This window comes from Felis catus, chromosome D4 (assembly GCF_018350175.1).
Source record: "Felis catus isolate Fca126 chromosome D4, F.catus_Fca126_mat1.0, whole genome shotgun sequence".
Classification (NCBI taxonomy): domain Eukaryota; kingdom Metazoa; phylum Chordata; class Mammalia; order Carnivora; family Felidae; genus Felis; species Felis catus.
The window spans coordinates 89,615,080-89,639,909 of record NC_058380.1 but is presented as its reverse complement, the minus strand read 5'-3'; the positions used below and the strand labels follow the sequence as shown (position 1 = coordinate 89,639,909).

General features: G+C 46.6%; 1 protein-coding gene across 9 annotated transcripts in view; it reads left to right on the top strand.

Moving 5' to 3' along the window:
• MED27 (mediator complex subunit 27) overlaps window positions 1–24,830 on the top strand; it is a 249,192-nt gene that overhangs the window by 125,357 nt on the left and 99,005 nt on the right. For all 9 annotated transcript variants that reach the window (XM_045043254.1, XM_045043253.1, XM_019816686.3 and 6 more), the window contains exon 4: window positions 7,802–7,895. In XM_045043254.1, the coding sequence (XP_044899189.1) occupies window positions 7,802–7,895 (94 nt within the window). The remainder of the gene's footprint in view (window positions 1–7,801; window positions 7,896–24,830) is intronic.

The following is a 24,830-nucleotide window of genomic DNA, read 5'->3' as shown; positions in this document are numbered from 1 at the left end:
CATCTCACTAACACGGGATCACTGGCTGGAGTCCAGGTTGGTGGGGTTGTGTTTTTTGTTTTTTGTTTTTTTTTTTTTCTTTTTTCTTTTGAAGAGGGGTCAGACTTTAGAGAACCAAGCCATCTGTCCAGCAAATTATTTTAAGGCTTTTCATAACAAATAGTTCGCAATATATTTTCACGTGTGGAGTAGAAAATTAAGGTCTTGCGAAACTGATATCTTTAGAAATGTCTTCCACATTCTGTTTTGCTAATCATTTTGGTATTGTAATCCCAGTTTGGTAGCGCACATCTTTGTACTAATGTTTTTGCAGAATTAATTAGTTCATTAAAAGCAACATTTTAAAACGGGCATGTCAGTAAGGCAGTACCTTCCTTTAGAAGGCTTTTGCTTCTAAGAGGCATCGAGCTACCAAAACAGATGCCGGGGTTTTGTAGCTGCATATGAAGCCGGGAGACTTTGAAGAATCTCTCCTCCTTTCTTTGAGGTTTGTTTGTGGAGCACTCCCGTTGCTGTTGTTAGACACCTTTGGTGGCTACTGTAATGAACTCCCCAGCACCTCCAGCCTTCATCTGCAGAGAACTTTGCATTTTGGGGGTTTCGTAACTGCCGAGTCTGGGTCTCCGTGGCTTACTTTCAAGGTCCTGCCTGCCCATTCCGCAGATACTTAGGGAGCGTCTCGAGGGTACCGGGCAGCGTGGCAAGGTGCTGGGACTCAGCATGGAATAAAGCAGCCGTACCAGCCCTCAGAGAGTCCTTTTGGGGAGCTAGACGTGAAGCAGACAATCACTAGAGAAGGTACTCGATTACAAGCGGGGCGAGAGCGACGAAGAGAGTTAAAAGCGCCGTAAGAAGTTAGGTGGGGTTCACGGACCCATACGGGCTGAAGGACGGTCAGGGAAGGCTCCCTGAGAAGGCGTCGAAGACTTGACACGTGAGCTGGACCGACCTGGACGTGGGGACAGAAGCAGTTGTGAGAAGACCCTTCTGGGCAGAGAAGGCGGCGTGCAAGGTAGTGCGAGCCTGCTCAGGGTTGTGGAAGGAGGAGGCCAGCCGAGGCTGGAGCGGTAGCAGCAGCCGGAACGCAGGCCTCCTTGGCCCCCTTACGACTTGAGACTTCAGTTCGCCACCTAGCTGTGCCTTAAGCAGCGATGCAGGGAGCAGGGACCTCTTTCTTGGTACAAGCAAGGAGCTTCTGGGTGATGTGGCTTTGGAGGGCAGAAATGGTTACTCACTTCCAGATGACCTCTCCGGTCATAGAAGTAGGTCCTTGACTTTGTTGGAAAGACTAAGCAACAGTGAGAGGCAGTAGTTCAAACGCAAGCAAACAAACGAAGCTAACCTTGCCCTCTCATCATGGCTGCCAGAGAACTGTAGATGGTCGTGTGTAAAATGTGCAGACTGTGTATTTTCGTTTTCAGAGCCTTCCTGGAGGGTTCTGTGACCCAGGAAGATCACGAGACACGGAGAGAAGAAATTGGAGAGCCTGATCGTCTTTTCTATGTTTGTAGAAAGCCTTTCGGTTTTGGAGGCAGTATTTGTGTGTGATGCCACGAGGCCGCGGAGGGGTGGTGGACCAGCAGTCCGGGGCTCCCTGGGGAGGGGCGGTACGGGGCATTTATGCAGACCACCTCTCGGAGATGCTGCTCATCCCTAGACTGACGCGGCCTCCGATGAGAGGCCCTCTGGGTGCCCGGTGTTCTAGAATTCTCTGATGGAGGACACTGAAAGGAGCCGGCCAAGCTACTTGAAGACAGAAAGAACAAGGCTTATGGGGCTTCAGAAATTAACGTTAGAAGTCTGAGAATGGCGTGATCATTTCTGATGCTGCAGAGATGTTGAAGTCGTTGGGCGTGAAGCTTGGTCCCAAAGAAGCCTTTGGAAACTTTGGGAAGAATTGCTTGGATTGCACTGGGAAGAGTGGGATCGGAAACCATCGAAAGTCTGACTGGAACTGGAGGGCAGAGCAGGGAGACTGGCTTCTCTAATTGCTGAAAAGTTAACTTTCTGCCTGAAAATACTGAAGTTCTGAATCACACCTTGATGTGAACCTGTGATTTCTAGGAGTCTGTGTCCCTAGCCCGATTCTTGGACTGTAAAGCAGCTCATCGGCCGAGTGCTTTGGGAGGAGAGCTTCAGGCAGCTCTGCATTTCGAGAGGCCTCCGTCATGTAAATAGGAACAGCAATCTTTCCAAGTTATTACCCTGTTAACAGGTTGACAGATATGTGCAAATTGTGACTCACTGCTCAATTTGGCACTAAATTAATGTCTTTCCGCGCCGCGTCTGCTCAAGTGCAAAGTAGTCACCGCTGCTGCGTTACTGCTTGTTTGCCTATATTCCGAAGGTAGAAATTAAAGGAACTTGATCCTGCCACAGAATGGAGTGGAGCGTATGGTGGCCGTGTGGGAGGAGAGCACGCTGTTCCTACCTGTCCTCAGCCCTGCACTCAAAGGGGGGCACGACGTGTCGCCGAGCTCTGCACAGACGCTGATGGGCTCACGGCAGCGCGACGAGGACCCCCCCCCATGCCGACCCCCACCCACGGCGGGAGGAAAGCGACATTTTGTCTCTAGCTTTTTAATTTGACGTTCCTAGCTTTCCTGATTTCTGTCAAGTTACTAGCGGTGGATTTGCGTCTTAAAGGTTGGGTGTATCTGAAAGTGAAATGTTTTGATTTTTGCTTCGAGGATTTAGACATTGTTTTCCTCAGTTAAAAACGCAGCTGACTTTCTCTCTTTCTCTTTTTGGCAAACACATAATGTCACCTGTGAAAAGAAAATTTGCATCTCCTTTATGTTAGGCATGTGAGTGAAAAACAGTCTCCTTGAGGTTCATTTTTGACTCCTACTAAAATCTTTGGATTGAGTTTGCTGAGCTTTATCTGAGACCACTGCTTGGGGAGGACACCAAAAATGCTGCCCCACACCTCACTACCTTCCTGAGCTGACAGGTCTCCCGCATAAGGGAATCCAGAAATGGCAGGGGACATTTGTCGTCTGCCTGTGTAGAACTCTGACCCTCACTAAAAGCAAGCACAGCCAGGTAGTTGGCGTGGGATCCTGGAAATCCACACGCTGAACTTGGTTTCTGGCATCATCACGTGACCTACTCGTCCCCTATTTCTCTAGCCTAAAGAGACAAGTCTTCCAGAAAGCGTCTTGAAACCTTCAAGGTGAAAGGTACAAGGGAGAGCAAATTATGATGTTACCTTTGTACTGATGTCCCATATACTCATTTGCATTCTTCTGTCCAGAGCTATGATGGTTATTGATTGAGGATTGGTTCCAAAGACACTGCCCACCCCCCTCTCCATTAGCATATACTTAGCAATGACCTCCAATCACACAGGACAGTGGATTTTTGCTTCCTGCTGAGTCTGAAATAATTGGGTTTAGACTACGCACACAGATTTCAAGAAGTATGTAAATGCAGAAATGTTTCCAGCATCTTGGTGTAGACTTTTGACATGAAGTTTGCCAGGTGTCTTCTGCCGTTTCAACATCAGGCATCAGGCAGTGATGAAACATGAGTTAGCTTCCTCCTTTCTTCCTCTTTTTACCTATTTGTGGCTCAGAGTCAAGGTTGTATCACGAAGCTGTTAATCTAGAGGGGGGCTGTGGGAGATGATGTGCGGTGTCTTGGTCTGTTCCTTACCATCCAGGAAAGGTTGTTTCCTCGCCCATTTTAAATCAACGGGATATGGGGGGAAGGCCCATGGCTAGCTGAGTCGGTAGAACATGCAGCTCTTGGTCCTTTGGGGTCGTGAGTTCGAGCCCCACATTGGGTGTAGAGATTACTTTAAAAAAATAAAATCTTAAAAAAAAAAAAAAGGAACCGAATGGGGCCTCGCTTTTAAGAAATGCCTCTTGTGGTCTCTGAGCCAGTTCACTTTTTAAGTCTTGCCCTCATCTTCTGGTCCTTTCCAGAGGTGGGAGAGGGCTGTTGGGTACTGAGTTCCTAGACGTCTGCACCCTCTCTCCTCGCACTTCTCTGGTCCAGTCTGCTTACTATCCTTGTTGTTTACCACTGGGCCCCCTTGGTTTTTTCTCCCTTCTTCAGCTCCAAGTCTGAAACTGTGCAGGGCATTCTCTAAGGAAACCTGATAGGTTCATCAGTATGGTTACTCCCCAACTTTCATAACTGCTACATTGGTGTTCACTTTTTTTTTTTTAAGTTTATTTATTTGTTTTGAGAGCGAGAGCAGCGCGAGTTGGGGAGGGGCAGAGAGAGAGAGAGAATCCTAAGCAGGCTCTGCACCGTCAGCGCAGAGCCTCATGCGGGACCTGAACCCACAACCCATGAGATCTCGATCTGAGCCGAAGTCGGACGCTTAACCGACTGAGCCACCCAGGCGCCCCCATTGGTGTTCCCTTTTTAACAAATGGCTTAATGTCGTCTATCTTTCGTGAGCCCCTGGTTTTGAACTAAAATCTTTCCACTTTGTGAGTGGAGAGTTAATCTCCCTCTTCCCCCAAGAGAATGCAGCTTTTATATGTCCCTGATCTAATGGACATGTAATTTAATTTGTCATATCCAATGGATATGAAATCCAATGCAGAATCCTTAATAGATAGTTTTGCATCTCAGCTATTGTATTATACATCCCCTTTGTATCCAGTGTGATTGGTGGTGAGCACAAACATTGGTATGATTTTATCCTCAAAGGATGCAAGCCAGACCCAGCTCTGTTGATACTGTGGGTTGGCACGGAGGGGAGAGTTCCACCGGAGGGGAGAGTCCCACCGGAGGGGAGAGTCCACTGGAGGGGAGAGTTCATCCTGCTAAGAGAAGCATTTTGCAGAGCAGGCCCGTGAGGTACCAATAAGAGTATTTGTCATTTTCGAGTCCTTAATATGTGCCAGGCACCATGCTAAGTACTTAGTATCAGTGATTACGAAACTCAACGATTATTAAACCGTAAGAGGGTTAAGTTCCATTTGGGCTAGGAGAGGAGAAGACTCTTGCAGAGCAATGTCTCCAGGAAAAATGGAACTGACAGAGTGCCTGGTATGTCTGACTGTAGTGAGAGAAGTTTTAGAGTCAGAGAGTTCCGGGATAAAATTGTAGTAGACATAGAAAAGTAACCAAGTGAAAATTAAAGCAAAACAGAAAGTCGTACAAGTAAATAAATGTACTCACGAGTCATGTGTGGCTCAGTTACTTAAAATAAATAAAGAGATTTTAGAATGTACATGCAAAATACCGATTTAAGCAAAAATTACGATGTGAACTTGAATTAATTAGAACCAACCAGGAAATCAGGAACTCGGGTATTTAAAACAGAGGGAATTTGATACAGGGAATTAGTTATTCAGATGACTGAAGTGAGAAGCCAAACGGGACGGCGAGCTGCTAGAGACGAACAGTGACAGGAGACTGCTGCCATTTCTGGACTAGAAGGCAGAAGGAAGGGCTTCCGTGTTGGAGCCCAGCGGCCAGCGTGGTGACAGAGCTAAATTCTGATCTCCTAGGGAAGAAAGTCACGAGGTCACACGTTAAAATGAAAACGCATCCTAGCCACAGCAATCAGGCAACATAAATAAAAGGCATCCAGGTTGGCAAGGAAGAAAAAACTTTCACTATTTGCAGATGACATGATACTGTATATAGAAATCCCAAAAGACCACCAAAAAAACTGCTAGAACTGATAAATTAGTAAAGTCTCAAGATACAAAGTCAGCGTACAGAAATCTGTTGAACTTCAGTACACCAATAACAGAGCAGCAGAAAGAGAAATTAAGGATTCAGTCCCATTCACAATTGCACCAGAAAGAGTAAGTAAGATACCCAGGAGTGAAGATGACCAAAGAGGTGCAAGCTTGGACTCTGAAAACTACAAGCCAATGATGAAAGAAATTGAGGAGGACACAAAGAAACGGAAAGACATTCCATGCTCATGGATTGGAAGGACAGATATTGTTAGAATGTCAGTACTACCCCAAACGGTCCACATTTAATCAATCCCCTATCAAAGTACCGGCAGCGTTTCTCACAGAAGTAGAACCAACAATCCTAAACTTTGTCTGGAAACACAAAAGACCCCAAAGAGCCAAAGCAGTCTTGAAAAAGAAAAACAAAGCTGGCAGCATCACAATTGTGGACTTCAAGTCATATTACGGAGCATTAGTCATCAAAACAGTATGGTGCTGGTACAAAACTAGGCATGCAGACCAGTGGGACAGCGTAGGAATCCAGAAATGAACCTGTAACTATATAATCAGTCTTCGACAGAGCAGGAAAAAATACCCAGTAGGAAAGAGTCTCTTCCACAAACGGTGTTGGGAAAACTGGACAGCCACATTCAAAAGAATGAAACTGGACTGTTCTCTTTCACCATACACAAAAATAAATTCAGAATGGATTAAAGACCTAAATGTGAGACCTGAAACCATAAACGTCCTTGAAGAAAGCAGTCAGTAACTTCTCTGACATTGGCCGTAACAACTTTTTTCTAGATAGGCCTCCTGAAGCAAAGGAAAGCAAGAATAAACTATTGGGACTACATCAAAATAGCGAGCTTCTGCACAGTGAAAAAAAAAAAAATCAACAAAACTGAAAGGCAGAATGGGAGAAGATATTTGCAAATGACATATCTGATAAAGGGTTAGTATCCAAAATCTACAAAGAACTTACAAAACTCAACACTTCAAAAAGGAATAATCCAATTTAAAAATGGGCAGAAGGCATAAATAGACATTTTTCCAAAAAGACTTACAGGTGGCCAACAGACACACGAAAACATGCTCAACATGACTTATCATCAGAGAAATGCAAATCAGTGCGGTATCCCCCTCGCACCTGTCAGAATGGTTAAAATCAACAAGACAAGAAACAACAAGTTTGGCGAGGATGTGGAGAAAGGGGAACCGTCTTGCACTGTTGATGGAAATGCAAACTGGTGGAGACACTGTGGAAAACCGTATGCAGGCGGCTCAAAAAATTAAATACAGAACTACCCGATGGTCCAGCAATCGCACTACTGGGTATTTACCTAAAGAATACAGTAGTGCTAATTCAAAGGGATACATGCCTCCCAATGTTTATAGCAGCAGTATTTACAGTAGCCCAATTATGGAAACAGCCTGAGTGTCTCTCAGTTGATGAGTGGATTAAGAATAAGTTATATAAGTGGTGTATATAAGTTGCAATAACATGGATGGAGCTGGAGAGTATTATGCTGAGTGAAATAAATCAGTCAGAGAAAGACAAATATTTTATGATTTCACTCATGTGGAATTTAGGAAACAAAACAAATGAGCAAAGGGGGTTAAAAAAGAAAAAAAGAGTGAGAGGCAAACCAAGAAACAGACCCTTAACTCTGTAGCGAACAAACGGATAGTGACCAGTGGGAGGTTGGGTGGGGGGATGGGTTAAACATGTGACGGGGATTAGGGAGCGCACTTGTCGTGATGAGCACTGGGTGATGCATGGACGTGTCGAATCGCTATATTGTACACCCGAAACGAACATTACGCCGTACGTTAACTAACTAGAATTTAAATAAAAACTTAAAAAAAAAATGAAATGAAAAAGCAAGAACTGGCATTAAAAACGTGTCCTGTGGAAATACAGAGGTAAATGCCAGAAGAATTCACTGAGAACTGGTTGGCCCTGAAAGGCACAAGGAGGAACAAGGGAGTAGTACTTTTTGTAAAAAGAACTTGTAAATGCCATTTGCCTCCTTGACTCTATTGCACTGATTAGCAAATGGAAGCGAGAAGTCTCTAGTACCTCGTAGACGTGCGTTTCTTTGACTGAGTTTCCGGTTCATACGTGTGCGCTTCTTTTTCCCACGTAGGTACGTTGATGATGTGATCAGCCGCATCGACAGGATGTTTCCTGAAATGTCCATCCACTTATCCAGGCCCAATGGAACATCAGCAATGCTTCTGGTAAGTTCTACCGGACCTATCCGTAGGGCCACGTAGAAGAAGACTGGCCTCAAGGTTAGGTCTCTGGTTCTGTGTCGTAGGATCTAGAAAATGGAGGTTAAATCCCAGTTTGATGGTGAATGGCGTATCTCTGTTCACTGGCATTCTGCAGTTTAGAAATTTTGCACATTGAAACTTTGCTTTTGAATGAAATTGCAGAGCCCATCTAAGTATTAACCAGAGAGGAAATATCCTGAAGGGCCATGTCACCTGTGAGTCAGTCCATGATGTTTTGGTGAATCTGTTTCATGTTGTCCAAAGACCAGAGAAATGCCCAGCTATTGGAGCCTGCTCGGGAAAACACCACCTTAAAACAGAACCAGGTTCTGTGGAAAACCACTTATAAAATCCATTATGTATTTGACAAATGTGTTCTGAGACCTTACCGCTGATGATTTCTAATTTGGGCGTTTCTGGTTTCGAGTTGCTCTGAGCACGTGTGCCTCATAACTGCACCACCGATGTTTGTGTCCTCTTGAATTCACCAAAGACCCGTGTGCTTGGGAAATAGAACAGAACACAAATGCTGAGTTGTATTTAATTAGAAAGACAGAGACCTCAGTGATGTGGAGCTCTCCTAATCGTCTGTGTGATGACGGGTGCTTGAAGAACACTTCTCTGAACACAGGTTTTGAGGAGCCACCATATTTTACAGAAAGCAGAATTGGGGCACCTGGGTGGCTCAGTCGGCTGAGCGTCCGACTCCTGATTTCGGCTCAGGTCATGATCCCACAGTCAGGAGATCGAGCCCGCTGTCCAGCTCTGTGCTGAGCGAGGAGTCTGCTCGGGATCCTCTCTCTCTGCCCCTCCCCTGCTCATTCTCTCTCCCTCTCTCTGTTTCTCTAAAGTAAATAAATCAACATTTAAAAAAAAAAAGTAGAATTAATTGAATCAGAGTGATGGTGTTCTGTGGGCATCAGGGAGATGGGATTCAGGATGGAGTGTTTTTCGTGTCTTGTCAGTTGCTGCTGCTCTGGGGCCTCGTGTGAACTCCCCATACGTTAACATTTCTGACTTTCGCAGATTTTTATAAAGAGCCAGTCACCCAGGATGAGCCACTGTTCACTCTAGCCATTCACCTGAGACTAGGCTTACTGTGTGTGCGTGCGTGCGTGCGTGCGTGTGCGTGTGTGCGCGCGCGTGTTTTTTTCTCTTAAGAGATGTGGGCTTATGAAATAAATGCGTGTTGTTTCGTTTGTGAGAAAAAATTAGTGAACTTCACCAGGGTATCGTACTATAAAATTCTTTCAGTTAAAAAATACAGTGATTGAGGTGATAACGGTTTTCTTTTACTAGAAAAAGAGAGCAGTTTGTATCTGTCTACAAAACCTGTAATATCTTCTGCCTCAGTTAAATGTACAAATTGTCTAAATTTTAAGATCCTCTCCACCCAGCAGCTAAAGCATAAATCCTGCTTTCAGCATACTTGACAGGGACCACGGAGTTAATGAAGATAAAAATGAGAATGTCCCCAGTGAAATAGGTTTGTTCAAATTATCTCTGGGCCACTGAGCTTTCATTTCATGATGGAGGCAGGGATTTGGCATCGAGGGGGATGGACAGAGAGAACAGGATCACAGGTAAACAAGCCTCGGATATTAGAGTTACTTCCACCCGAGAAAGCGGCTTTTATTTCCAATGACCCGTCAGCCCCATCTCCTTTCCCACGGGGCTGCTGTTTTAACAGGCCGATGAGAGAGTTAGGGGCTCGGCTCAGGGGAAGAACCCCGTTTTACACCCGGTTTTATGTGCACATTTTTATCCCCAGGCGTGGCTCATTGGGAGTACGATACGCATCCAGCCAGCTAGCTGTTACCTTCCCGAGGTGACGCAGGAATTCACAGAAGGCGGTGCGTCTTGATAGGAAGGGCAGTGAGAGATGTGCTTCAGAATCCCATTGCTGGGTGGCAAGTCACACTTTTAACGTAATTGTCTTATTTGGTTTTTACTTTTACAAGATGGCGTTTTACTAGATTGCAGGCCTCCAGGCCATTTGCTGCTGCTGCACAGACGCCCTCTCTGAGACGAAGGGGGTTCTCACCTGGCACAGGAGCGAGACCGGCGGCTCCTCCGGTGCCCTTGCTGTTCAGCCGCTCCTGTGTCTTCCGCAGAGAACGTGTGGGACCTGCACCGTGGGCGGGAGGGCCAGGCGAGAGTTGAAAGTGTGGTTTTCCTGGAGATTCGTCTGGAATGGGGTGTATGCATCTGACGTACAGCTTGTGCTGGAAAGTTTTGGGAGGTGAGCGAGGCCGACAGGGCAAGATGCTCTCGGCCGGTGAACAGGACGCACGCGAGCTGTCTCTGCTGACCTCTCCTCTTCCCTACCTCGGCCAAGGCCCGAAGTGCCCCGGTGCCTTTGAATAAAATGACATGTCCTCCTGAGTCGGCCAGACTTCCTTGAGTGCAGTCGACAGAAACCCGCTCTGATTCCCTCAAGCAAGAAAAGGGTTCGTTTTTGGTTTTGTTTGCTTTCTAATGATGCCGGATGCTCCCACACGCGAAGGTAGAGCTGCTCTGCCAGGAGGGACAGACACCAGGGCGTCCCGGGGGTGTCCAGAGCAGGATGATGGTCCTCTGAGGACCCTCTGGCCCAGATGCTTCAGTGTCCCCAGCCTTCCATCCCATGCCTGTGCTCCTGCACCCTGGGCGAGCACTCCGGCCAGGCTTCCCAGCGGTCGCTCCCCCTCCCGTGATGACCCCAGGGAACTGCGCGGGCCGGAGGCGATGATTCCCCAGGGAGAGAGAGGCAGGGCCGGGAAGGTCAGTGTCCGCTTGGTTTTCTTGTCACAAGTGAGAAAGCCGGGGACAGGAGGTTCTCCTGGGCCCCACAGCCAGGACACCACTCCCAAGTCTCCGGGTGCCTTTCTCCTCCCATCGCTTATAGCTCCTGATGGTGGCAGGTAAGGTTTGGGTCGCCAGGCGTTGAGCTGATCATTTCTTCTGAAAGGTTTTTTATTCTGTAATTTGATACATACAGACGAATGTGTGTAACGTGTATGCCAGTTCTAAAGCATAGGGATAAGCCCAAGTGCCTCCAGTCGGTTTAAGAAGCACAGCCTCACCAGTGTGTGCCCCTCCCCAGTCCCTGCCTCTCCATCCAGAGTCATCACTATCCTGGTAATCCTCCTCTTCTCTTCCTTTTTAAATGCAGTTTACCATGTGGGCATGCATTCCTAGGTAATGTACAAATTAGTTTGATTAAAGCATTCTGAACTTTATAAAAATAGTGTCATACTGTGTATTCCTTTCCTGTGTGTGTGTGTGTGTGTGTGTGTGTGTGTGTGTGTGTGTGTGTGTGGTTTCTGAGACGTATCCATGTTGGTGGTCGGATCTGGTAGTTTGACCATCTTCATTGCTAGGTAGCAGTCCCTTCTGTGACTATGTACGCTGTATTCTTTCTCTCTGTGTGTGTTTGGGTTGTTTCCAGTGGTGCTTTCTAAACAGTAGTCGCCTGAGCATTATAAATGTGGATGTTGAGCCCAAGCTCTGGAGCCAGTGCTGGCCACTGTCTGGAGGAGGAAGGGGAGCACTGAGAGCAGTAGAGCAGACAGCTCTCTCCTCAGGGCCACTTGAGTCGTAAGCGCAGCGGCACGGTGCCCACACTGGCGTACAAGGGGGGGTCCAGGAACAGCTCCAGTTAAATGGCCTCTCTTCCATGATTTCCTGTTGTGCCAACCTTGTTGTTACAGATCTCTTCCGGTTTGGGTGTGTGAGTACGGGGCGGGGGGGGGGCGGGAAGGAGGGGCAGGGCACGGTGGCGATATTTTTGTGCACATGCACAGGAGAACGGCATAAAGTCATTGAACTCCAGGGGATTCTGTGAACAAAAGGCAGGTGTGGTGATCCCGTTTGGGTTTTCCCCTTCACCAAGCATTCGCTGCTAAAAGGCAGCCAAGTGCCTGAGATGTACAGAGATCTGTAATGGGGAGCCACGGTCTATCATCAAGTTTTCTTCACAGTCTAGAAGGGGAAAAGAGAAACCGGAGAGTATAGGATTGGCACTTTTTCAGGTGATTGGGGTCAATTTGGCACATCAGAAGTGAAACCAGCCTTTCTGTGTTGGCTGGAAGCATCGGGGCTCTAGAGCCCATCAGAAACGTCAGGAGCGATCGCCTTCCGCCTGGGCACTGTGTTCGACATACCCAGTCACACGTGTGGACCCCCAGGTAGTGCGTGCATATCAGGTGGGGCTGGAGGAGGGAAGGCAGGACAGGTGGGGTGCTCCGGGAGTGTTTGCTGAATAGATGCGGGAGTGACCAATAAAAGCATCTTTCTTTTCTGTATGTATCCGTTTGCTTGCATTGGCTGCAGGGGGGGGACCTTCTACTCAAGGGAGAAGCAGTAAGCATTGGTACTAGGTTGACTCCAATTATTGTCTTAACTTCTGGCGTCTTTGTGAGCCTTAGGTAATTGACTGTATCCTGTAAATGCCAAGTCCTAGCTGATGGGAAACATAAACTCCCAGCCTCTTACATAATCTTTAAATATGCTGTGGCTGGCTCTCTGCTCTGTTGGGGGGTGGAGGGGGCCGTTTTGGTGTTGTGTAAGTTCATAACTCATGATATAATAAATCCTGTTTCCGTTCTTTGAAGGGATGAGCTCAGCCATCCAAAAATAAATCTAGCTGTGTTGATATTTAGTTTCAGTTAATCTACCACCTAACATCCCATTATTAATTTTCTTCAAACAGTCAAAATATTGTAAGAGCTTCACTGAGTCAGAGACTAGAACAAGCAGCTGGCTTCTTTTGGCATTTAAAATACTAATCTACAATTTTTGACTGATCCGCTAGGTATACAAACGTAGAAAAGAAGAAAAAGATGAAACCTCAACCATGATAGTTGAAATATACCTTGATTAATTTGTAAGTAACTCTTTATTTACAGTGTATGATTTACAAGAGATGAGACTCATTTATCAATCTTTCTAAATACACATGTTAACTAACCTTTAATTTTTTAACATATTCGTGCCTTGCATTTGAACGACACATCTTTTTATTTATTTACTTACTTTTTTATTTAAAAAAATTTTTTTTAATGTTTATTTTTGAGAGAGAGAGAGACAGAGCATGAGTGGGGGAGGAGCAGAGAGAGAGGGAGACACAGAATCCAAAGCAGGCTCCAAGGCTCCGAGCTGTCAGCACAGAGCCCAAGGCAGGGCTTGAACTCACGGACTGTGAGATCATGACCCGAGCCGAGTCAGACGCTTAACCGACTGAGCCACCCAGGTGCCCCTGAACAACACATCTTTTTTAAACCATTCAGGCAGATTATATCATTTTGCTCTAGCAGAAGCTCTTGCGGTAGGAAAGACTGTTGAACAGCTGAACTGCTTACCTCCCCTGGGCTTCGACGTCTCCACTGGGTTCAGTAGTCCTCAGACTTTTGTCAGCCCAAGAATCACCAGTATAGTTTGGGAGAAGTGCACATCCCTGGCAGACAGCACAGAAATTCTGATTCTGCGGCTCCAGGATAGAGCCCAAGAACCTCATTTCACAGGTGCCCCACCCAAGCCTCAGGTAATCTGTGCAGCACTGTTTTGAGAAACGGTATTAAACCCGTGGAGCCCTTGGAGTTCCAGTGAAGGCGGGCTGTTCGGTAAGTCCCGGCTTTGGCATCACACTGTTTTATGAGCTAGGTTGCTAAAGCATCCATTCACTTATTCAGTAAACACTCAGAGCACCAGGAGAGAAAGACATGGTTGGGGGTGCTGTTCGGCACCGACCCAAGTCCCCGCACTCACGGAGCCTGTGTTGAGAACGGAAAATGGATGGGACACCAGCCAGTTGTTGTGTAATCTGATGGCAGATGGCGATCAGGCTGAGGGGGAAAGAAGCGGAACAGGGCTGGAGAGAAACAGAGGTACCATAGGGGTGGGGCTGGGGGTCAGGAAGCCTCTGTGAGTAGACACCTGCAGGAAGTGGGGTGACGTGCTGAGCTGGGTCCGGGAGAGGCGGCACAGGTACCAGAGACCCTAGCTGGATGACAGTGGGTGTGTTCAGATAAAACCAAGGAGGCTGGGATGCCCGGAGGGCTGGGCGCCCGCAGAGGAGGTGAGACCACAGGAGCGGTAGACCAGACTCACAGACTGTGTGGGGGAGTGGGATCTTTTAAGTTTTATCTTAACGTTAGGTGTCCAAAACTGAATTGATCACAATCCTTGATTCATGGCACACTGTCATCGTTGATCCAGGCGTGGCCCCTTCCTATCTCTTTAATGTGTGAACCTACCACCCAGCCCCAGAGCTAGAATTTATCTGCAATCTGTACACCCTGTGAGTATCTCCTCCCGTCCCCTGCCCTGTAAGGAACTCTTGTCTCTCCCCTGTTGTTTATTCTCTTCCCTGGCCTTTTATGAGGGAAGCTTTAACATCTACTGTGTATTCTTAGTGTACTCTTTAATGTGGCCTGTTGTACTTAATTATTTTTAAAAGATATCATATGTTGTCTGCAAGGACTTAATTTTTTTTTTTTACTTAATTTGATTCAAATTGTTGGTTTAGCTATAGCTTATTCGTTTTGCTAATATGAAATATTCCATTATACGAAAGTATACCAATTTAGTTAACCATTTTTCAATCAGTGGTCACTGATGTGCTTCTGGTTTTTGTGTTTCTACCCTGAACAGCCTGCTCTGCAATTCTTGTTCGTGTTCCTTGGGACCCACGGGCCCAAGCTTTGCCCAGAGCTACTCCTAGGAGCTGAATGCTCAGTTTAGGGCAGTGGTTCTCAGCCAGAGTGACTTTTGCCTCCCAAGGGACATTTGGCACAGTCTAGAAACATTTTTTTTTTTTAATTTTTTTTTTTCAACGTTTATTTATTTTTGGGACAGAGAGAGCCAGAGCATGAACGGGGGAGGGGCAGAGAGAGAGGGAGACACAGAATCGGAAACAGGCTCCAGGCTCTGAGCCGTCAGCCCAGAGCCCGACGCGGGGCTCGAACTCACGGACCGCGAGATCGTGACCTGGCTGAAGTCGGACGCTCAACCGACTGCGCCACCCAGGCGCCCCTAGAAACATTTTTAACGGTCACAAGTTCAGGGGACGGGTGTGACTAGCATCCTGTGGGTAGAGCCCTGACCTGATGCTAGACGTCTTCCAGCGAACAGGACAGCCCCCCACCTTGAAGGGGGGCCGTCCAGCCCCAAATGAAAAGTGTCAAAGCGGAGAAAGCCCGGTGTAGGGCGTGCGGACGTGTGACTGCCCGTGGAAACGCCAAAGCGTTTTCCTGAATGGCTGTGCTGATTGACACCCCTCCAGGAATTCCAAAGGAGCAACACAGATTTTTTCCAGACGTGCGAAGACTTAGATCATGACCTTGGTTGACCTTGGAGATGTCTGAAGACCATCTGGAGCTAAAGTCTGTGATGCGACAACGGTCGGTTTAGGGAACTCTACCCGTGTTTTCACATTTTTGTCACAGCATAGAATATTACTGGAATTCTTTGTTAAATGCTTGTGGTTTTTTTTAAATGCCATTTTATAAGACTTATAAGAAAAATCTGTTTTTATAGTTCTTCATTTTGGAGACATCAAAATTGCTTTACCAAACCTGGTTCCAAAAGACATTTGTCTCCAAAAATCAGATCCATTCTTTTGTGGCAGCTGGTATCAAATTATGGCTTAGCCACAAGGGTCCTAGAGACCCTTTCAGGAGGTCTGCAACGCCCAAACTGTTTTTATGGCAATACTGAGACATTGCTCACCTGTTTTACTTGTTTATTCACACATTCCCGGTGGAGTTTTCCAGAACCTCTACAACATAAGATGATGTCGTCATGCTGACACCCAATTGATTGGCTCCAATAGTCTTTATTTTTTATGGATATAATTTTTTAACGTTTGTTTGTTTGTTTGTTTGTTTGTTTATTTATTTATTTATTTATTTATTTTGAGAGGGAGCAAGAGATAGAGAGTGAGCAGGGGAGGGGCAGAGAGAGGGGGAGACAGAGAATCCCAAGCAGGCTCCACACTGTCCGCGTGGAGCCCGATGTGGGGCTCGAACTCACAAACCGTGAGTTCGTGACCTGAGCCGAAATCAGGAGTCGGACTTGTCAGTTTAACTTGGCTGAGCCACCCGCATGTCCCAGCTCTGGCAGTCTTTAATCATTTGTTTTATTTTTAATATGGTAAATATTGGTAACTGTAGCTCACAGAAACCGAAGTTCCGTGGCGTCCGCAAATAATTTTCAAGAGTGCAGAGAGAAGTCCTGAGACCAAAATGTTGGAGAGCCGCTACTTGAAGTACATTCAGTTATTAAGCATATTCAAAAACTGTATCTCAAACTAAATCTCAGAAAGGTGGTTCCAGAAATATTTGTTGCAGTGGCAGTGACATGAATGGAAGTCTATTAGCGATAGAAAACTTTGAGGTTAAAAAAAAAAAAAGGCAAAAAGCACAAGGCAAAGGCGTGCAGGACATTCGACAGGGCAGTGAGTTGTGTTTCTTCAACAAAGTCAGTGACAGGGACCAACAGGGAGGATGGAGTGCTTAAAGGCTTTAGAGCAGGGGCGCCTGGGTGGCGCAGTCGGTTAAGCGTCCGACTTCAGCCAGGCACAATCTCGCGGTCCGTGAGTTCGAGCCCCGCGTCAGGCTCTGGGCTGATGGCTCAGAGCCTGTAGCCTGTTTCCGATTCTGTGTCTCCCTCTCTCTGCCCCTCCCCCATTCATGCTGTCTCTCTCTGTCCCAAAAAATAAATAAACGTTGAAAAAAAATTTTTTTAAAAATAAAAAAATAAAAAAAAAAGGCTTTAGAGCAAAATGTGGAATGTGGACCCTGTTTGGATCCCGATTCGAACAGACCAGCAGCAAAACATTTTTTGAAGCAATCCCAATGATCTGAAGATGGTCTAAATTTCAAATGATACCAAGGAATGTGGGGTAATTTTGTTAGGTATGATGACGAGCTCGTGGTCCGGAAACAAAAGGTGTGGTTTTCCAAGGTGGATGCTGATGTATTTAGAGCTGACATGGCGTGATATACGAGGTATGCTCTAAAATACTGCAACAGAGAAAGAGGAGGGATAGATAAAGCAGGTGTGGCAAAATCTTGATGGTTTTTTAATCTGGGTGGCTACCAAGCAATCCCTCTTTGTGTCTGAACCTGCTCACAACCAGGAAGATCGTGGATGGCCTCGCACGGAAGAGGACATACCGTGTGGTTGCATTATATGAAGTTATAGAACAGGCCAAGACTAAGGTGGACAGAATCAGAATAGGATTTGCCCTGGGAGGGATGGGGCAGGCATTGACTGGGAAGGGCATGAAGGAACATTCTGTGGTGGTACAGGTGCTCTGTATTGTGATAGAGATGTGGTTTACGGTGGCCGTTCACACTTTTCAAAATTCAGAGAGTGGTCCACAAAGTCGTATGCAATTTTATTACAGGCAGATTTTGCCTCAGAATTTTGATTTCATTATTTTTTTAATGTTTATTATTCTGAGAGAGAGAACATGAGCCGGGGAAGGGCAGAGAGAGAATCCCAGCGCTGTCAGCGCAGAGCCCAGTGAGGGGCTCGAACCCACAAACCGTGAGATCATGACCTGAGCCAAAATCAAAAGTCAGACTCTTAACTGACCGAGCCACCCGGGTGCCCCTCAGAAAAATTTCTTTTAAATAAATATTAAACTCTCCTTAAGGATATGCTTGCCTAAGTGTTTAGGGTTGATTACTAACGACTGCAACTTTCAGATGCATCAAGAAAATAAGATGGGGGGCACCTGGGTGGCTCAGTCAGTTAAGCGTCCAACTTCGGCTCAGGTCATGATCTCACGGTCCGTGAGTTCGAGCCCCGCGTCGGGCTCTGTGCTGACAGCTCGGAGCCTGGAGCCTGCCTCGGATTCTGTGTCTCCCTCTCTCTCTGCCCCTCCCCTGTTCATGCTCTGTCTCTGTCTCTGTCTCAAAGGTGAATAAACGTTAAAAAAAAAGTGTTTTTTAATAAAGAAAAGAAGATGGTAAGTGGCGAGATAGATGGATGTGTGATACAGCAAGCAGAACAAAGTGGTAACAATCCCAGAACCTAGCTCGTGGGAATATGGACGTTCACTCCACAGTTCTTCTGACTATTTAGACATTTGAAATTTTTCGTAAGAAAATGTTCAATGAACAAACACCTCAACTGAAGACACGCCCCCAGGCCCCCCATCAAGGAAACAAACACCACAAAGCAGAAGAAAACTGTCTAGCACGGTACTCCCCAAGCATTTGGGGAGACTTTTTTGAAAGTCCTTGAATCAGAAATTCAGAAATTAAGAACAGAAGTGAAATGAAAAGGTTATGAAGAAATGAAAAGGATTTATTATACTCTGGAAAACCTGGAAGATGATAAAACTGTCTCAGAAATTAAGACTAAATTTCAAGATATTCAAGGACAAAGATACTCAAATGAAATTTGCTAGAGAACATTGAAGAAAGGTGGGGAAACCGAGAGAATGAAACTAAGACAAAGAAGTAAGAAAGGGTCAGAGGGAAAGTGGTTGAAGCCAGACAGAGGCAAAGAGACAACATGTATGTAATCAGTCTGTGGAGAAGAGAAAATGAAAGAATGGAACAAATAGTCTTAATATGGAGGACTGTTAGAAAAATTTTAACTTAAAGAAGGGCTGAATGTGCACTTTGAAAGGTCTCTCTGGACACTTGGGAAATTGACCAGCACCATCAAGTCTAAGAAACATTCTAGTAATGCTATCAGACTTCAAAGATAGAGAAAAAAATCCTCAAAGCTTCCAAGCAAAAAACCAAACAAACAAAAAAATCCAGTAACTTACAAGGCGAAAGAATTAGACTGGCATCAGATGTCTCCAAAACAATATATAAAGCAAGGCGGTGATGGAGCGGCATTTTCAAAGTGTGAATGAAGGATACATGTGTCTTTTAAGTAGTGAAGCCGGGAAGAACCATTTGAACATATGAGAATTCTGTACCTGCCAGCCTATCCTGTGGAATCTACCGGAGGGTGAGCTTCATCCAACCAAGAGCTGAGCTGGGGAGCCTGAGCCGAAGGACCGACAGTGAGCATGTGATGCGTTCAGTTGTCGATGCAGGACTGTATTTGTGTGTGTGATAGATGAACATGAAAGGACCCCATTAAAAATTGACAAACGAGATACTAAAATGCTATCTAAGAAAATGGGAGTCTAAAGGCATTAAAATGGATAAGTACAAAGGTAAGAGAACAAAAATACAAGCCTTCCTGAATACAGTGAGTCAATCAATAACTGAGTGAGCCAACAAAACATCGCTCAGAGAAAGAAGCATTGAAAATATAGCACCCATGATAACTATTCAACCGTGTGACCAAGTTGAGTCCGTATGTATCAGTCATAACAATAAATGTGAATGAACTGAATGCAATCATTAAAATATTTTTTTCGGTTGATATTAAAGTTCATATGGAAAAGAAACATGTAAGAAAGGGTAGGAAGACGCCAGAAAACCCAAAACAAAACAGAACAAAAAAACTGGTCTGTTGGGCATTGAAACATACTCTAAAGCTTCTGTAACTGAAACTGTGTGGTATTGGCTTATAGGTAGACAATCAGGCTAGTAGAATAAGATAGGCTTGAAGTAGACTCAAGTACATAGGAAGATTTAGTACATTTAGCATATGATAAAGGTGGCATCTCAAGTTGATAGGGCCTTGTTCATAAAAAGGGAAAAACTTGTAGGTGGCCAAAAACACCGTAATAAAGTCGGAAGGCAACTGATAGTCTGGGAGAAAATATTTGCAACATATATCACAGATACAGACCTAATATCCTTAAGGTAATTTTTAATGTTTATTTTTATTTTGATTTTTATTTTTAAGTTTATTTATTTTGAGAGAGAGCAGGCACGTGAGCAGGGGGAATGGCGGAGAGAGAGGGTGAGAGAGAATCCCAAGCAGGCTCCGTGCTATCAGCATGGAGCCCAGCCTGGGGCTTGAACTCCCAAACTTTAACATCATCACCTGAGCCAAAATCAAGAGTCGGACACTTAGCCGACAGAGCCACCCAGGTGCCCTTCTAAGGTCATTTTTTAAATCTTAAAGGGAAAAAAGACCAAAAATGGGATAGAAAATAAAGGGGAACAGAAGACAATTCATGCCCCCTCCCCACCAAAAAGATATAAAAATGGTACTTAAACATATGAAGAGATGTTCAACCTTAGCGGTAATTCGAGACATGCAAATCAAAACCACTCGGAGGCACCAAGTCTCACTTCCAGATCTGCAGGAGATAGAAAGCGTAACAACACATTCTCACATTGGTGAGCCCGTAAGGAAACACACACCATCGTACCCTGCTGGCGGGAGTGCAGAGTGGCGCAGCCCTTTCGGAGGGACTTCGGCAATGTCTCATAAAGCTGTGTGTACATGCACCTTCTGACCCAGCGGCACTGCCCCAGGAATATACCCGCAACACACACCTCCTACAGTATGAGCGCACATGTCCGCAGACGCCTTAATTGCAGCCTGTTTGCAATTGCAAAACACTGGAAATAACCTGGGCAGAGCAGAGTGGCCGAGTAAACTGTGATATGGCCACACCATGGAGCCACACCATTTCTGTCTCCATCTTTGAGAAGGAACAAGAAAGACCTCTGTGGCTCCTACGACGCAATTTCTAGGGCATGTTGTTAGGAGCAAAAAAGCAAAGTGCGAGAGTATTCTTAATCCGCTTCCTTGTTTGTAAGAAAGGAGCATATAAAGTAACCGTCATCTGCTTGTCTCTAAGGGGAGACGCACAGGAAGGCTCCACCTGCAGCAAAACACTGGGGGGGAGGGGGTGCGTGGGGAGAGGCGACGTGCCTCTGGTGTCACCTTTTGTATGGTTTTTGACTTTTAGAACTGTGTTACTGTTTCACATAATAAATAAGCACTTATTGTAAGTCTGCATTACTCTAGGATTCAAATTTATAAAAGAAACACTGTCCTTTCCGGGATAGAACTCCCTGGGTACAGAGAGGCTGTCCTGATACTAGAAATATTTCTTAAGGAGATTGCCTCATTTACTAGGCGCATTCTCTGTGCCAGGCCCAAGCTCCCTTCCTTCCATGTGCCACCTCACGCAGCCCTGGTCGGGACCCCGGGAGCTGGGCGGCTCAGGGCACACCGGAAGAGAAACCCAGATCTTCAGTGGCAGAGTGGAGGTGGGACCCTAGTCTGTCTGACTCAAGTGTCCAGACGTTCATTCATCTTTGAGAAGTTACCTGCAGCTGCCCCAAACGCCATGACTGTGCTGTGCCTGCCTGCTCGGGGGACACTTACCCTTGCAGTCCCCAGCCCCCCCCCCCCCCACCGCCGCCAGAGGTGAACTCGGGACTCAGCACGCCAGGAACGGGAAACGATGTTGGGGCATGGGCAGGGGGTGGGGTGGTGGCCTTGGTAATTTTTCTGGACCCACTTGGTTTCTTAGGCGAAGTGTCTGTAGGGCTTCTGCTAAATATGCTTGGCTTTGGCTCTGAAAGCGTGGGATCTTAAGTTCGGTATAGACACCATCTTCCGTTAAAACATACAGATGTCGTTTTGTGGGAGCTCCCTGTCCTGTTCCTGTTTCATCTGCTATAATTAATTAGCTGTTGCTTTAACTGCAGGGGTCCTAACCTCGGTCCGTGACGCCCTGGGAGGTGATGGCTAGGCTTCCGGAAATCTCTGCAGTTTTCGTGTGTGGCTGCACTTACTTCTGTGCCCCTTCCTGAGAGAGGGGGACTGTGGCTTCCATTAGAAAGGGCTCCTGGGGCACCTGGGTGGCTCAGTTGGTCGAGTGTCGACTTTGGCTCCCCCCATGCACTCGTGGTTCATGCGTTCGAGCCCTGCATCGGGCTCACTGATGTCGGCGCAAAGCCCGCTTCAGACCCTGTGTCTCCCACTCTCTCTTCCCCTCCCCTGCGGGTGCTCTCTCTCTCAAAAATAAATAAACGTAAAAAAAAAGAAAGGAAGGGAGGGAGGGAGGAAGGGCGGAAGGGCGGAAGGGCGCCTGGTGCCTAAGGGAGGCTGATTACCCTGGTCTCAGACCCCAGCTGGAGCTCTGAGTCCTTTCTCTCTAGGCTGCCTGGTCACCAGCTTCTTCTCCTTACTCTCGTTTTGTATTCACTACATCTTAACGTTTGTACTCCACTTCCAGGCGAGTTTCCGGTAGCTTCCAGGTTAACGTGCAGCCTTAGAGGGACCGTGTTAGTGATGCGGGCCATGTAAAGGAGGCGGATGGATTTGATACTTTCAGGCACGAGAGCAGAGCGGCTTCTGACGACTAAATCTTCAAAACCATCTTTTTGAGTTAACGTGGTTTTTATTTTCTGACACAAGCATGTTTTTTAGGACTAATTTCAAGGAGCAGTTTATACTGTTTGCTCTCTCCCTCCCTTCCTTCCTTTCTTTCTCTCTCCTTGTTCGAAAATACCATTTACTAGATGTATGTTCTATCTCTAGTTTCTTTAGCTATTACTTCAACACAGTTGTTCCCAGAGGCAGTGGTGCGCTTACATCTGTCATTTGAATGGGCGTTTCGTTTGGTAGTTTCCCTAGGATTCCCTGAAAATGCTTAGTCTAAATTAGTGAAAGCCCAGTGAGGCGCCCTAGAACCGCACCCCAAAACGCCACTATGCCGGGAGTCTGCCGTTTCTGGCGATTCCCTTTAAAGCCCCTGTAATTCAGATCGACAGCTTCCTTCCTTCGGCACATTTCAGTTGCATTTGTCCCCCAAATATTGGGAGGTATGTTCCATCAGCTCGGACAGGTGTATCTCACGAGGCTGGCATTTACGGTAGTGACTTGAAATGCGGGAGAAGGCTATTCGTGAAGTCCTTTGGAGTTGGATTTTACCTTAAAAATATTCTGAATACATTCTCTGAACTCGATATCTGGTGCAGACAGGTGGCACTTAGCTCTGTGGGGCAGGGTGAAGAGTGGGTTCCGGGCACGCACAGTGCCACAGCTTCCGTAACTGGTTTTTTTATTGTCTCGTTCGGTTTTCTTCAGGGCTAAGTGTTGGGCCTGTTTTCAGGGTACACGACTTCCAGACTCCTTGTCTTACGCTCTGCCCCCAGTTTGACAGCTCTCGGTTCCGGTACTCGTCTTCATTCTCGTGACAAATGCTTACTGATCAAATCCCATGGGAACGATAACTCCAAACTGTCATCTCCAGCGGTGAGCCGTCCCCACACACGCAGAATGCCACACGCATCCTTCCCGGCGTCTCCCCGCAGCCCCTCCGCCCCCCCCCCCTCCTCCCCACTCTTGCCAGAACTCTTGCCACAGCCGTCCAGGTGTTCTCCCGGTCTCCGTGTTTCTGGATGTTCTGCCTCCGCTCCATCTTCCACGTCTGAGCGATCGCTCCAGAGGGCAGGTCTCGCCACGCCCTGTTGGCTTCTCGTTGGCTTGCAGTGTATAAAGCCTGCCTCCATAGGGAAGCTTGTGTGGTCTCTGTCACCCGGCCTCAGTTCACCTTGCCGGCTCTCCTCCTGCCTGTCCCCCCTCTGCCTGGGCACTCTCCCCGCCCTCCAGTGCTCGCAGTGGAGGCACCGTTGGCATCTCGGATGCAGTGGCTCCTCCTGGTATGGTACCGGCCCGAGTAGTGCAGAAGTTTTAGTACCCCTCACCCCAAGCTGCGACATGCCCGTAGCTCTTCTCCGCTTCCTGTGATAAGCGAAAATACCTCCTCGTTTCCAGAAGCTCCTTGGGAGCCAGTCTCCAAATGCTTCCCGTCCCTTTGCCTCGGTGCCTCGTGCCGTTCTTCCCTCTGCCTGTGGCCTTCTTGTCTCCCTCCTGCCCTTTCTGACAAACCTGCCGTGTCTTTTTTATGATTGGGACCTGACGTGACCTTTCCAGAAGCCCACCCTTACTTCTGGCGGAGATGGTTTCTTCCTTTGTGCTCCTCCGCCCTGGTTATGCCTGTATTAAAGGACCGTACGTGGATTGATCTTAAATGGGTCCCTTTGCTTCAAAACGTATTTGCAGCACCTACCTCATCACCTACCATGTGCGCGAAGCCCTTCTGGAAACCCTAACGGGGAAGTGCTGTGATCCGGCCAATTACCCGCTAACGTCTCTGTGTCCACATCATTATGTGGCGTCACGTAGCCCTTAGTGCCAGACGTGGGGAACTTCACAAAGAGGTGGGGTTCCCTTGGGGCTTCATAATCACCACAGGACAAAGAGACAATGTAAATTATTATTGTTGGTCTTGTTATTAGAAGGACAACAATACTGATCAATAGGTTCTTTGAATCCTTTGCACCTCGTCTCAGAGTTTGCGTTTGACCAGATGGAGCCATTTCTCTCAGCTCCTGCTGCAATCAATAACATGAAGCAGAAATGATGCTACTCTTCCCGAATCATAATCTTTGTTTTGAAGAGTTATTAACACAGGAGCCCAGGCAACTATTTCCTTTAGACAATCGGGTTGTCCTGTTTCAGATTTATACCCAGCAATTGAATCTCATTAGCCCAGATATACACTGCATGGACCAAGCATGTAAATAATTGAAACCTTCCAGAGCTATATTAAATCTTCAGCTGACGTTAAAAGCAGTTTATCTTGGCCTTTTACTTTATTTCCTAATCCCAGTCTACACAGTTTATTTTTCCTCCAGTTCATCTTTTCCTTTTCTCTGTGCGTCAAGGTAAACCAGTTGCTGGATTCTAATAAAAGTGACACGATCCGTTTCCGTTGGCATTTGGCTCAACAGGGGAGTACGAGTCTACGCTAATACGGCCCATGGTATTATTAATTATACAAATTACATGATGCTTAATTTGAGTGAAAATTAGTTGAGCAGATTTTGCTGTACGTAGTTAACAGAGCCACGGTCGTCACCGTCACCGTTACCGTCATCATCGTCGACCCAGCTCGTGAGCAAACTGCGGTGAGGATACAGGCTCTGGAGCAAGTTCGCTGGGGTCTGCGTCCTTGCTGGG